This window comes from Aulostomus chinensis, chromosome 20 (assembly GCF_037954235.1).
Source record: "Aulostomus chinensis isolate RoL2024-O1b breed Wild chromosome 20, RoL_Achi_v1.0, whole genome shotgun sequence".
Lineage (NCBI taxonomy): Eukaryota > Metazoa > Chordata > Actinopteri > Syngnathiformes > Aulostomidae > Aulostomus > Aulostomus chinensis.
Window position 1 is genome coordinate 19,123,843 of NC_141339.1, and position 15,077 is coordinate 19,138,919.

Consider the following 15,077-nt stretch of genomic DNA (forward strand, 5'->3'; position numbering starts at 1 on the left):
TATCTTTCTGGCTGTGAAGAGTGTGTGTGTGTGTGTGTGTGTGTGTGTGCGTGCGTGCGTGCGTGCGTGTGTGTGTGCGCGCGCGCGCGCATGTGTGTTTCTTTACAGTTCTGCATTTAAAAAGGTAAGACAGTCAAAAATTGAAGCACATTTGAAGAAAGTGCAGGCTCATGGTTTTTTTCAAGCCTGAATGTGTCATGGTTCATAATGACATTATTTAGTGTTTGCAAATGCAATATCATCTGTCACAAGAGCCAAATAATCCTGCGCCCCTCCCCCCATCCGTCTCCCTGCACAGCTCACAGACACACTGAGTGTTGTAATAAGCCTGTGAGTGATGCTTGTGCTGGCAGATCCTCCTGACAGATGTTGGACTAAGGGTCTCTTGCTGTCACACACAGCGCACACATACTCACTCATTTGCTGTGGGAGTCTCGAAACACAGTCGAGGAGTCAGACAAGCAGTGGAGGTCACCTCTCTCCCCACATCTGTCTTTTTCACTTTTCATTGTACCAACAAGTAATCGTTCCAGCTCAATTTCTTTTCCTCTTTTCTCTTGCTGGTTTTTTGCCTGGATACGGAAGCCAATTGTGACTAGGGAAATTCACCCATGGTTCATGGATGGGTTTAACAGTCTGTTTTTATACTTTCATCCAACTTTTACTGGGTAAAACCACATGTTCAGAGGAATGTGAGTCAAACATTATAGGAAGTCTGCTCCATAAATTCATGCTGTTTTTTTTTTTGTCAGCATGTTCTCTGACCTATGTAAGGTAATAATAATTGAGATATGTATCATTTTTCCTCAAGGTAACTCAATAAAGACATATTCAGTCTATTTCAAATACAGAAAACTTAGGAGATTTATACCACTTCACTGTTTTTATAGTGCCGATCTTTTTTATTTTACCGTTCTTAAGAACAATTGTCCTGAACACTTGCATCATCACTCAAATGTATATATGTACTGGATATTTGTTTGGAAATCCCATGGATGAGGAGGCTTCATTTGGGATGGAACTGGAATAGGCGTCTGTGGAGTGCTGGATGGGACTGGAGTCAAAATCTGCGAAATAAACCTCAGTTTTCACCCCAAGCTGTAGGTTCGGCTCAGTTTAACATGGAGCGTTCAGACGATTAACAGGCAAAAAACCTACAGTACTGTTCTCATACCCTCTTCGCTCTGCAATGACTTGTTATGATGTAAATCGGGACCATTCCACGCTTTGTTTGCTGCTTACATCCCCGCTTGTTTTCCACCTGCCTCAACTGTGCCAGGGCTGTGGGGGCGTAACGTACCCAAACATGGAACACAGCACTCACACAACTCAAAACAAACTGGACTTTGGGGGAAAGTCAACAATGTACGGTGGCGCCTTCCCACTGAAATATTTTGCATTCTAATCAATCAATTTATGAAGAATTGAAAACCTAAGATGAGTGGAAATTTGAGTTGCATTCCACTGTAACTTCACTGTAACTCCAAGAACTTAAATATGAAGGTAATGAAGCATTTCAGCCCTACAGTCGTGTAGGGCTGAAATGCCGTGCTGCCGTGTAGAGGAATCTTAATGACATGAATGCTAATCAACCCCACTTCCTCTCTTCACTCTCCCTGATCAGATTGAGATCCTGACCTATTGTCAGCTGACATCCCGGCAGAGGTTGCTCTACCAGGCCCTCAGGAACAAGATTTCTATCGAGGACCTGTTGCAGTCGTCCATGGGCACAGCGCAGCAGGCCCACAGCACCACCTCCTCCCTCATGAACCTGGTCATGCAGTTCAGGAAGGTACGATTCATTCATGTTGGATTGGAGCTTAAGTTTCAGTTCAGAATTGCAGCTAAGGATCCTTCTATGAGGTGTTAGTATCCACATTCTGATAATCGTCACATTTTCATAATCATTTTGCTGCAATAATGACCCCCCCCCCCCCTGGCATCCTTGATCATCCTCCTCCTGGTTCCTCGACATGTTTTTAAGAATGTTGTCTGTGTGTAGGTGTGCAATCACCCTGACTTGTTTGAGCGCCAGGAAACACGCTCTCCTTTCCACATGTCACTCAAGCCCTACATCTTGTCTAAGTTCCTCTACCGTCATGGCCTCCTCCACGCACACGGTCAGGCCAAGAACAAGTAAGTCATACCACACACGTACGGTACACAAACTCCCACTCACGTTTACATGGACTCGAGAATCACGGTGATGATTGCGTTGTTGTGTTTGTGAACTATAAATACCATGTCCCTGTATCATAAACCAGATAATCAACTGGTTTTAACACATTTATGCCATTGTGCTAACAGTATTCAGAACAGGGACGAACCAGGTGACTGTCATATTCATATCTATGCATATTTATAGATGTCATTATTATTTGTATTAAAGAAATATATGATGTTCACATTTGGTATGTACTTCAAAACAGAGGGTTGACACAGTCTGTCTCTTCCTCCGTAGATCACTTCAAGTGCTGTTCTCTCCCTTCTCTCCAAATCACATCCAGCAATCTCTTTTTCACAGGAAAGGTGAGTGTGTACCTGGCTTAGTTCCCAGATTCACTCCTAGATCTCTGTACAAGATTTTATCTGGGATTAAACTCCAGTTTCTCTGATCCTCCTCTCATGTTTCTGTCATTCTTGTCTAACAGTTTATTCTCGTTCTTGACTAAGAATCCTTTTTTTTTAACGGATGCAGGTGATGACAGTGGAAGTTGTTTTTCCTTTTTACGCTTCATCGACGTGTCACCAGCTGAGATGTCCAATCTCATGCTCCAAGGCACTTTGGTCAGGTGGGTGTTTTATTCTCAAATACGTCTCTCTATTTTTGTTTTACCAAAGAAGACAAGGAGACGCTGTACTTATTTTACCCTCTGTCCTCCCTATAGCGAAGGTCAGTGATTAACTAGAAGCAGAGTTCATGTTAACTAAATATTTTCTGTCATTGCCTGAATTTGTTTGACAACGACTGACAACTCTGAAGGTCGCTTGTCTTTTTGACTAATTAGAGTTCAACAGAAGCAGCCCAGCAGATGGACCACAGGCTGCATGATTTGCCCACTTTTACGCGCCTGATTGCCTGCAGGTTCGGGAAACCCCCAAAAAATCGTTGTGATTTTTAAACACTTCCCTGGAAAAAAAACAGATCCCCTCGACTTCAGAACTCTGGCTGACTAAATTGGCAGCATTGCACAGGTTCAGCTTTCAAACCAAAATCAACCGCACGGTCCTCGTCTGTTCGTGCTTTAAATCCAGTCTTGTGATGAAGTTATTTGTAAATTGAATTCAGTTGAATAGACGATGTCTCATCTTTTTTTTTTTTTTTTTTTTTAAAGTGACATTCAAAATGATGGATAATTACAAATAAAAGCTGAATTTTTATAATCTTGTCCAATTAACCTCTAAGTAGAAGGTCACAGTGCAGAGGACAGACCTCCACCAAGATCAATGAAAATTTAAAAAAAAAGAAAAGAAAAAAAGAAGTGTTTTTGTAATACTGAATGGATCTTGGACCTCAAAAATTTCATGGGTTGGTCCTTGGCAGTGCTACACCCCTCCACAATGATTTGTGAAAATTTGGCAGGTATTTTTCATGTAATCCAGCTAACAGACAAACATTATCTCCTTGGCGGAGGTAATAATGACCATCTGTATACAATAATTATGGTGCTATCAGAATTCTTTATGAAGTTCCGCAATAAAAATTCTTGACTTCTTAACATGATACTTCCTGTTATTCCCGCTCACAGATGGTTAGCCCTTTTTCTGTCGCTGAAAGCTGCATACCGGCTCCACTGTCAACGTGTGTTCAGCCTTGAAGAAGAAGAAGGGTGGGAGGTAGCCAGAGAAGAGGAGGGGGACAGAGGGAGGTCATGGCCCACGACCAAGCGTCTGTCTCACAAGGACCTGATTCTATGGCTCGACAGACCCACGGCCTTCCCCAACACGCACACTAGCCCTGTCCTACAGGTAAATGCAACTGAACATCTATAGAGGAACCACAAGTACAAGTGCAAGTGTGTGTGTGCGTGCGACAGATAGCAGGGGGGAAACTGCAGGTCCCTGATGGTGCTGAAATTTCCCCCAGAGTATCAGTCAGTGTTTGGCCACACAGCGTGCTCTCTGCCCCAGGCTTCCTGTCCTCTGGAACCTAATCCCTCTGTAGGCATGTGACCCAGAAACACTGTCCGCCCTGGTTCTTAATGTGACCCGGGCCTTTGCAGACCCACATCAAATCTGTAGAGGAAACATCGACACCTCTCAGCTGGATAAATTATTTTTTAAACACGCATTGAAGGTTTTGTAATTGTATCAAGCAACTCACCTCAATAAGGAACCCCCTTTGTTTTTTATTTTCCTGTTCCCATAGTGAAGCACAATGCCAGGCAGCCATTCAAATCACACCATTTTCCTCTTCTTTCTTTTCTTTTCTTTTTTGTGTCAATGTTATGGTGTTTTTTTGCTCTTCCACCAAACCATTCAGAGTTCTCCAGCTCAAGGACAGTTAGTTCTGAGGGACTCTTGGCGGAAGTTGGAGCTTGTGTTAATTAGACAAATGGATGTTGTGGTAACATTTTGGCTTCTGGCTTTTATCACACACAGACAGTGAGTGCGACTTATTTGAATTTCCTTTAATCCACCAACCATTATGGTAGCTTAGCAGGAGTGTGGATGTTTTGCATCCCCGTTGCTTCGATCTGATCTTAAATGCTTTCACATGTGCTGGATCCTGCAGCTGAGGGCCAATGGGTTACATTAAGACAGCACACATTTCCTCATATTTTTGTATTATTTAACGAGATGGAAAACGAATTGTCAGCAGGAAGACAGAGTACAAAGCGGAGGTCCCAGTTCAAATTCATAACAGGTGATGGCACCCGACAAGGTCATTGCTGCACGACTGTTGTTGTCATTCTACTCAGTTTAAGGGCTTTAAAAACTCTTCCATCTCTCTCCCACTTATGGATTATCCTTTGGCAGATAAGCATGATATTATCATCCTCCAGTATTTTTAACTTCTTGTGTGGAAAACCCTGATGTTGGTGTAATTCTATCCTCCTCTTCCTCTTCTGGCTTCATCACACTTAAGTCAGTAAGCTGTTGAGAGCTGTAGGGACAAAAGAGAAGAAAAATATAAAGAGCAAGTTCAAATCTTAAGACAGAGGGTCAGGGAAACTGTAGTGTATGACAGTGTTGACCCCAGACTGCCCACTAGAGCGTGTAAAACATTCTCACCCCCCACAATTTATGTCTTTCAGCTTCTCATTTTTCTTTTGAAGTGGTGTGGGGCTGGCACACGGTGCCTCTTCCCTCTGCTTGGCTCATCTCTCTCTCTCTCGCCGCACTCTTGACAGTGTTGTGGTTCGTATTGCTTTCAGTTTCCCTGCTGCTCCTGTTAAGGAATTGAAAGACATTGAATATCTCCTCCTCTCTGTGACTTATGTTTCACCCATACGCCAGCGAGCTGCAGCTTCACATGGCATCTCCATCTCCATCTCGCTATCTGTGTTGTTTCCTTCCCAAATGTTACGTTCAGAGTAACAATCTGATTGGTTCCTGCTTGTCAGATTCACTTCCAAATATATCAAGGAGGGAAGAACTTCCAGAGTTTCACCTTTAATTATTCAGAGGGCCAGTCAACAAAAGATTAAGAGAAAAGATGTAATTTATTGATTCCATGAGGGAAATTCTTGTGTTACAGCAGCTCAGTCAAACTTAAAATGGGAGCAAAGACCACTGAAAAGCAAAGAAGAATAACAACACCGCAGTTGCGTCCATGTTTTTGCAATATCATCTGCCATGCTGAGCATGACAGCCTGTACATGGATGGATTTTGATGGATGTCTGTCTGATTCTTGGTGTGGACAACGCTCGAATCCTGTTCAGAGCTCATGTCATTTTGTACTCCTGTCAATAGATGGCACTGTGTAACCACCACATACAGGCACTCACACTCTGATGTTTTCACATTTTCCTTCACCACTAGTTTGTTGTCCATTCATGTTCTCGTCACTGACCTTCGATCAGATCTGAAAACTTCTCTGGTTAAAAGATTGCATGCTCAGGCATCCAGTTCATCCTGTGTCAGGCACTGTTCTAACCATCTAAGCGCTAGTAATCACATTTATGTAACTTTTGGGCTCTTAGCTAAAATAGAACACAACATTTTTGGCATATAGTCACCACAATGTTAACTTACTGAGTTTATTAAAAAGTTGTGAGCGCTGCACTTAGTAACCTCAAAATGCATCTGTTGGGTTTCTTTTGCATCACAGATTATATATTCTGGCTTTTATTTGCATTTCTTTGCAATTTGAGGATTATGTGTCTCTGCCACAAATCAAAGCTTTTTTTTTTTTAAATTATTCAAAATAAAGTTGATGTGTTGGCTTTCTGAAACACTATAATCATTCCTTTTGTGTTTGTGTGTGTGCTTCAGAGTCTAGTGTTCACAGCCCTCTGGCCTGGCATGGTGGGACACACAGATGTGAAGATCCACAGTAGAAACTCTGCCACTTCCAGGCTGCGGCCCTGCCTGCCCACACTTCCACCCAAGTTCCTCCTCACTGCCACACCCAGGGTATGTGAGTGTGTGTGTGTGTTTGTTTTTTACAGCCTTGTTTAACTTTGTTTGTGGGGTACGAAACCAGGAGCCCACAATAGTTTTGGGGTACGACATTCTTTGTGGGGCAAAACTACTGGATTGCACAGATGTAAATGACCATGTTTGAGGTTTTGAAGTTGGTTTTAGGTTCGGGGTTGGAAGAAGGTTAACTTCTAGTAGTGTGTGTGTGTGTGTGTGTGTGTGTGTGTGTGTGTGTGTGTGTGTGTGTGTGTGTGTGTGTGTTGATGGGTGAGAGAGACAGAAAATGAGGGTGAGCAGCAAGTGGTCAGAGAAAGTCCTCTTGCAAGTCATCTTGGGTGTTTTGATAAAGAGAGAGAGAGTGTGCCAGCATGCGTGCGTGTGTGTGTGTGTGAGCACGGCACACTGACCTGTGTAAAACAGAGAAAGACTTGGGTGGTCATGGAAAGGGAAGCCCTGTGCACATTGCCTTTTTAGGCCTGCAACAATGACCAATTCTTATCTTTGAAACATGTGTTTGTGTGTGTGTGTGTGTGTGTGTGTGTTTGTGTGTGTGTGTGAGACTCTGTGTGTGGTTTGTGAGTGGGGATGACAACTGTGGCTTCCAGCTGCATGTAAAACAAATAAAGCCTCAAGAAAAGAGCTTCTTGCTCAGGTTATCCTCCATTTGTTTGGCTTCCCTTCTCCCTCCTCCTATGCACACACAAACACAGAGAAGCTGCTGATTCAGCCCCTGTGTAGATGCCACCCAACTATCAGACACGGTTTCACTCCCATCTAGTTGGATGCATCCACAGGGCACCTTGGTGTCATTTTTTTAACACTCTTGCTAGCCTTTAAGTGTCAGTTTTCAGCGTGTTGGTAGTCTAGAACTCCCTCGGCATGTGAAATAGACACCCTTAGCCAAATGATCCCTGCTGCATTGAAAGTTGATGCGAGGCGTCCTGACCAAGCATCATGGTAGTGTGTTGTTCTGTCTACAATATCCAGAGTAAACTTGTTGGTTTCATGCTCTCTGAAATTTATTTAACAAAAGAAATTGCAAATGTGAGCATATTGTCTTCTGTTTCATATGTAGACAACCCTATCTTTATATTTTGGTTTCCTAGGTGACAGCGGTTCCCATGGAACGCTATTGTGACGACCGCAGTGCTGAGTATGAGTGGCGTGTGACTCGTAGTGGAGGGGGCCCAGTCTTCAAACAGTGTTTTCTCTACGGCTCCCCTGAATTCGCTTCAGATTGGCGTTTGAGGGCCAATTCTTTCTTCCCACAATGCGCTGGGGGTGTGATGGCCCTCTACCCTCAGCATGGATGGTCGTACATTCGGATACCTGGTAAGAGTGTAGTCTCTCCCTCCACTTGTCTCATTCTGCCACAGGTTTCATCTGATGAGTCACTGCTTTAAAACTCCTGCACGAGCACTTCTACTAGCCTGAACAGTCTTTTTAACATTATGGTGTTTCATTTTTACAAGAAGCTTCTAAGGAGGAAGAAACATTTCCTGCATTACATCTAAACTGCAAATGATGATCCAATAGAGCCAGTTCAGTTAAAAGTTTCAGATTTGTTGTTACGTGCATCGAAGGCCTCTATGAAGCACAGGCCCGTGGGAGAATCCGCATAGGGCAACTCAGGGGCAGAGCAGGGGCATGTCACTCTCCTCTGGCACTGTGTAAGTTTGTGTGTCCACCAGGCACCCGAACCTTCACAATCGATCACGCACAGCTCTTCACTTTTTCCTCAACGCATACTAAAAGTTTTCTGCGAAGGTGTGAGTCTGTGAATATGTGTGCGTACGTGTGCTCACAAGCACTTTATCAGAAGAGCTCGGGTTGCTGAGTTAAGGGTCAGCAGGAGCAGAGAGGGAGCTGATTTGCTGCCAGGACTCAGATGACTGATGGATCTCAGGGGTGAGAGGGGCCATTCCAGTTTTACAGACAACACTTCCCTTCTCACTGACCTGCTCAGCCCCTCTACCTCTGATAAATTGTCTCTGTCATGGATGGATTATGATGACTGCTTGCTTTTGTGTGTATATGTGGGACAACAGACGTGTCTCAGCTGAGAAGATGAATTTGTCTGGTACTTAACTCCATTTTCATTCTTGTACCTCAAGACGACCAGTGGCTTTTGATTAATTGACTAAAATAATAGTGTCCCTAATGTATAGCTTTAATCCCATAGACTTGGCTTACAATCTTTTTTGTTTTGTTTCCCTACTACCCATCCGTGAATGCATGTGCTTATATGTTTGTGTAAAAGTGAGAAACAAAACAAGTATTTGTGTGTGTCTCTGTGAGAACAGTCTGAAAGCTCTTGTGAAGTTATAAGGAGGCAGACAAAGCGAGGAAGTTTATCTACTGCTCATTGTTCAAGTGCTTAGTTAGGTAACACTAATAGATGGTCTGTGTGTGTGTGTGTGTGTGTGTGTGTGTGTGTGTGAGTGTGAGAGAGAATGTGTATATGTCCATTCAAGGGACTGTGCAGCTCACACACAAGGTGTCTCTCACCTCTCCTCATACACTCTCCCACGCTCGGGGGGTGTCGCATTTCCCCGTACGCAGACCGAGGATCTAGTCTAGGCTCCGTCTCTCCCACTGACCGACAGAACCGCACACTGATCTGGAATCAGTATCTGGCTTCAGCCTCTCAGTCCGTCTGGTCTCCCACTTCTTTCTCAGCCTCAATAGGAAGGAAGTGACCCAACACTCCTGCACCCGTCCTCCGCTGAACACATTGTTGCCACATCAAGGCTCAGATATGTACAGTAGCCCAGCTGAAGTTTCCCACCCTCCCTTGCCTCCGCACTCCCAGCCCCACACCTTTAGAACAAATGGCAGAGCTGAATAAGTGTTTGTTTTGAGCGCCATGGCGTGAGTACGGCTGCCCACTTATATCGACAGGAATCTAATCAGAGGACTTATTAGGAATCAGGCTACAGAGGAGGAAAAAACAATTGAGGCAGTAGAGTCTTGGGATTGTTGGTTTTAATTTTAATGGGACATCAATTCATGTCACTGAAGGAGGAACGTTTCTAATTCAGAATGCCCTGTCTAGTCATTTTAATATTGATCATGACTTAGTTCCAGGGTGAAACGGAAACAAAGCAACCTTTTGCACTGAATCCTGCTTCTAATGTCCCATCAGTGTGATGAAGTGATCACAGAGAAAACGTCAACCATGTTCTGTAAAAGAATAGATCACATGCAGTTATGATCTGGACAGACCTACCAGGATGAAGCAAGAGAGTAAAAAGAGACATTCCTGTTTGTGGCTGCAGTTCCTCAATCACCACTTTACCCTGGAACCCTCTCATAAAGATGAGTTTCAGGGTTTTTTATATATTCAAATGGGAAGGGTTCCATGCAGAGGAACATTTTGTGTCAGGTTGGGAAATAGATATGGAAGGAAATAGTTTTGAACTTGCGTGCTGAAGGATTATTTGCAGAACATTCCAATGTGACACAGAAATAACCTTCCTTACTGCGTGTGTGTGTGTGTGTGTGTGTGTGTGTGTGTGTGTGTGTGTCTCCCGTGTTGCAAATTAGTAGGAACTGTTCCACAAAATGATGGGGCTCCTCACTCCAGTGCCAACTCTTTAAGTGGGGAACTGACTGTCACCACTGTGTGTGTGTGTGTGTGTGTGTGAGAGAGAGAGAGAGAGAGAGAGAGAGAAGGAATGATGAGACTAGAGATAAAGGAGTATGCTTTTATGTATTTGGGAAAAACTTATTTCTTAATGATTGTATTTAAACATATGTGGTGAGGTGTGTGTGTGTGTGTGTGTGTGTGTGTGTGGCGGGGGGGGGGGGTGTCTGTGCATCAATCAAACTATGAGAGATTCAAGAGCCCAGACTGGTTTGGCCCAGCAGCCCACATCAGGCTGTGGGAAATGCAGTTCTGCCTTCCTGTCCCTTCAAAGAAACTCTGCTCTCCAGCAAAATGGCAGGAAGCTTCCCCAGGCGTCTGATAGACAGGCACGAAACAACACAGATGGCCAGAATCACCACAACACCGTCTGCCCTTCTCAACCTGGCACCGGTAACAGTCTGTGCAGTTCTGGGTTTTTGTTGTGATTTTTTTTTTTTGCCAGGACTAAAAAAACAAAGCATCCAGCCAAGAGCGTAAAGGGGTCCATTAATAGCTCTCTGTGTGATACTTTAGAAAATCAAGAAGTAGACTGAAGGGGGAGACATTAACCACATTATATCTCTGTAGGACATGGAAGTAATAGCCAGCTCCCTTAGCCATCTAGCCTTCCTCTGTGGTGTATACTGAGTCAGTGCTCGCCAAGGGTAACTAGCAGTAATCTATTTTAATGACAGAGTTCACAGTGGGCCAGTGTGGTGTGGTGAGGTCCCCCCCCCGTGAGTCTTCATCAGACTGTCTGTCTCTTGCCCTGCCGAACGACTCCTGGAGAACCAAGAGAAGTGCTCCTTTTGCATGTTTGAGGGGAGACTGATGTATGTGCACAACATGTTCCATAAAAACACACACTTGCAATCTATCACTCACTGTCTGGCACACATGGTCACACAGATACATTTTTTAGGGGCCTTCCCCCCCCCCCCCCTCTCTTCTCTCTCCCCCATTTGGCTTTAGTTCCAGAGTGGAGATCTTAGAGATCCCAGCTCATCATTTGCAAACTCATAACAACAACCTAAAGCTCCCTTTTTCTCTTCGCTGCCTCACTTTCAGCTTCCAAAACATCCCGCTGGCATCTGGCTCTTAGCTATCCTGATGCTGCCGTCGCAAGAAAATTAAGTTTAAGTAAGATTTTGTCAATACATGCAAGAGAAGCAAAGTAGTGCCAGGCTAATATTTCCATCATCAGCACTGCTGAACAAGTGTTGCCCATTGACTTATTGATTGTGCAGTGTAATGTATCGTTATACAGTGAGGGGCTGACGCTGGCTTCGATCGTAGATTCGACCTGTTCTCTGGCCCCCCATCTGTCTCTCTTTCTCACATAACCATCCATCCATCTTCTTTTATCAGAAGATCCACTCTCATCTTCGTCCCCTCTCCGTTTGAGCGAATCTGGCCCACTTCCCGCCCTGTTGAGGGGTAATCTCACTCTTGGCTTCAACGGCAGAGGGGAAGGGGACAGCACAGGACAGAAGACTGTGGTGGTGTATTAATGAAATTAGCGCCGTGGTTGGTTTGGGAGTATCAGGCGCCAGGCACCAGGGCTGGGCCGAGGTTAATTAGCTGGCAGCAGGCCTCTAATTGGGTCAGGACCGTGTCAGGCCTCTGGCTCTGGCCCTACAGGGATTGGATTACACCGTCAGGGGACAGACAGAAGGGGGAAGGAGAGAGGGTGTGTAGGGGGTGACGAGAGGGAGATTTTGTAGTAGTGGAGGAGGGAAGGATGGCGAGGAAGCTGGAGGGTGCAGTGGATGTAGTAGCGAGGGGGAGAGAGGAGGGACAGTGGCGTGTAGCCTAATCTGCCAGCAGGAGGTGAGATAGGAGGAGACGGGGAGGGCTGGCTGAGCGAATACCGCTGTTAGACTGGATTGGATCGAGGTGGGTGGGTGATGAGGGGGGTTGGTGCTATGAAAGGGGGGCAGGTGGTGTAGCTTGATATGTGTATCCATAGCAACAGCAGAGTGGTGTGACACCACATGGGATTTGCCTGTGTTTTTGGGGTGTGGTCTTTACACAGTCCTCATCAGTCCACAATTACAAAGTTGTTTTTTGCCCGTATTGTGCTTTTTAATCACAAATGTCTTGCGAGGCATTGTTCTTGAGAGGTGTTTGAAGCGTTTTTTCAGTCGTCATGCGTCAGCTTGCTGGATGCCTGGGTCGGAGGTAGTGGTGTTGTTAGGATGAGTAGCTGGGTATTTGCAGGGACCTGCCGCTCACACTGCCATTTTATTTATTGAGACACCACATTATAGTGATAATTCAATAGACAAATGGAGACAAAACTGTTATATTTAAAATTCCCATTCCAGTTTATTAGTCAAAGTCATTTTTAATGTCAGTTCAGCAGTATGCACAGGACATACTGAGGAGCGAAATTACAATGCTCTCAGACCCAAAAAAACAGATTAGATTAGGACAATATTTGCAAATTGGCATAGTTGCACACACTAGATATTAAACACACGAGATATATTATATCATAATATAATGTCATACAATATCGATACATTATCATGAAAAAAAATACTGTGAGTTGTGCTGAATTGATTTTCCTGAGTCGCTCCACTCTGACCTTGGTGAATCTCAGCTAAATTAAACTTGAAGCAGTCAAATTAAAGTGCCACCCAAGTTTCGATGTATACATGTATCCATTTTAATCTTGTAAACCATCCATAATTCATTTTACATGCCTGGTTCCCACATCCAGTTTGCTCACTGTAATGACCAATGGTCATGCATTTCACTGCAGCCACATATAATGTAAGCCATAAGTGTTATGTTGGAATGAGACAGACCACCAAAGGCCTCTCAAATCGCAATTATTCATTTTCTTGGCGTCGCTTTACAGGGGATGGCAGCAATATTTAGAAATCAGGATTTTCTGTAGGGCTGCACGGTGGTGCAGTGGTTAGCACTGTGGCCTCACAGCAAGAAGGTTCCGGGTTCGAGTCCCGGCTCGGGCACGGGATCTTTCCGGGTGGAGTTTGCATGTTCTCCCTGTGTCTGCGTGGGTTCTCTCCGGGTACTCCGGCTTCCTCCCACAGTCCAAAAACATGCAATTGGGGACGAGGCTGATTGATACTCTAAATTGACCGTAGGTATGAATGTGAGTGTGAATGGTTGTTCGTCTCTCTATGTTGGCCCTGCGATGGACTGGCGACCTGTCCAGGGTGAACCCCGCCTCTCGCCTGTTGACGCTGGGATAGGCTCCAGCCCCCCCGCGACCCTTAATGTGTAGGAATAAGCGGAAGATGACGATGGATGGATGGATTTTCTGTATGTAACACTAAATATTTTGAACTCAGCCACCTCCCTCTTTAAGCCACATCGCTGGGCTTTAGGCAGTTTGGATGGTTGCAGGGGTGTATCCCCCCCTTGAATATTTAGCATCTCTTTTTGGGACGGATGATGCCCCAGTAGATGAGATGCCATTGAGCTTCAAATAAATTAGTGATCAGATGGTGCTGAACACAAGGACCATAATGTAGGAGATGTCATCAGACCCCTGAAGTTACGGAGAGCAGCTCTTATCTGTATAATCTCCTATTTAATCCAGCCATAAACAAAAGGATTACCCTGACTGACATGATTCTTTTTTTACAACAAATTTATAATATTTTAGTGCTTAATATGGGATTGTTCAGATTTACAGTTCATGCCCTTCAAGAATTAGTTAAATACATTCAACATTTAGGCCTGTTTGACCACAAACAGCCTCGGATAGGGGCTTGAACCCTTCTTCCAACATGACATTGGAGTCTGAAGGCTTTAATATAATCTACTAAACAGAAACAGATTGGTGGCAGGGCTTGAGCAATACTGCTTTATATGAGCATTTGCAAGTTTGCCAAGAGGTGGTTTGCATCTGGGTGGTTGGCAGTGTGTCCTGCAGTGCTGGTTGGTGCCCTTGACTGAGGAGCAGCTCTGGTTAGACTGGCACCTGCGGTGTGGAGACCCTGTCTGATCTAAACCACAACATCACCACTGCCGCCGCCACACTGTAGCCGCCACCACAGGCCCCCTTCACTCTCCCTCTGTCGCTCTCTGTCTGGACCGTTTTCTTTTCTGCCCATGTCTAATCCTCTGCTTGTCTCTACCCCCCCCCCACTTCATCCATCCACTTTCTTGACGCCAGCACCAATTATAGGTCTTTGAAGTCAGGAAGCAGTGTTTGTGTATGTCAGGGTTTGTGGTGTGCTGGTTTCTTTGTCACCACAAGTTTTAACCACAGTAATGTACAACAACTGCCTACCTTACAGAAAACTTAATTGTTCTTGGCTCAGATTTGGTTTGTCTCTTGCTTTATCAGTATCTTCCACCATTTCTCTCATCTTCCTACCCTTTTCTTTTTGAATTTGCCCAGAAGAGAGTCATTTCTCATTAATGGGATTGTAAAATGAGGGCTGGCCCCCCAAGCAAGTCAAATATACCTTCCAATCCAGTGCTCGACCAGGAGATGGAGGCCTGTGCGGGAGCAGGACTGAATGAATCTGACAGGCTGACACCACTCCAGAGTGACCTGTCGTTTAGCTGCCAATACCTCCCCCGAGTGTTTCCCCTGTTCATCTGTTCTATTAGTTCCTCTTTAACACCTCTACAGGTCCTGACCTTTTTTGGGAGGCTGTTCTTAAAGGTCACAGGTCGGGGTTCAGACTGAGTACACATTATCATAGGGTACTAATACTTAAGAAAGATCCAGTTGGTTTGGTGGATTCTTTTGGGAGTGTAATTTAGCACCTGTGTTTGTCTTTTTGAGATTGAATAATTGGAACATTGATTTAATCAACACAGCTGCATTGACAAAGCCAGGAAATGCTGCTTGGAAATATTAAAAAAGCTCAATTT

The 15,077-nt window shown here is 44.6% G+C and overlaps 1 protein-coding gene across 7 annotated transcripts in view; it reads left to right on the plus strand.

Moving 5' to 3' along the window:
* The window catches only part of ino80 (INO80 complex ATPase subunit), a 40,360-nt gene that overhangs the window by 9,615 nt on the left and 15,668 nt on the right, over positions 1 to 15,077 (plus strand). For all 7 annotated transcript variants that reach the window (XM_086189545.1, XM_086189546.1, XM_086189550.1 and 4 more), the window contains exons 21-27: positions 1,625 to 1,792; positions 2,003 to 2,136; positions 2,462 to 2,529; positions 2,699 to 2,792; positions 3,750 to 3,969; positions 6,440 to 6,580; positions 7,693 to 7,918. In XM_086189545.1, the coding sequence (XP_086045671.1) occupies positions 1,625 to 1,792; positions 2,003 to 2,136; positions 2,462 to 2,529; positions 2,699 to 2,792; positions 3,750 to 3,969; positions 6,440 to 6,580; positions 7,693 to 7,918 (1,051 nt within the window). The remainder of the gene's footprint in view (positions 1 to 1,624; positions 1,793 to 2,002; positions 2,137 to 2,461; positions 2,530 to 2,698; positions 2,793 to 3,749; positions 3,970 to 6,439; positions 6,581 to 7,692; positions 7,919 to 15,077) is intronic.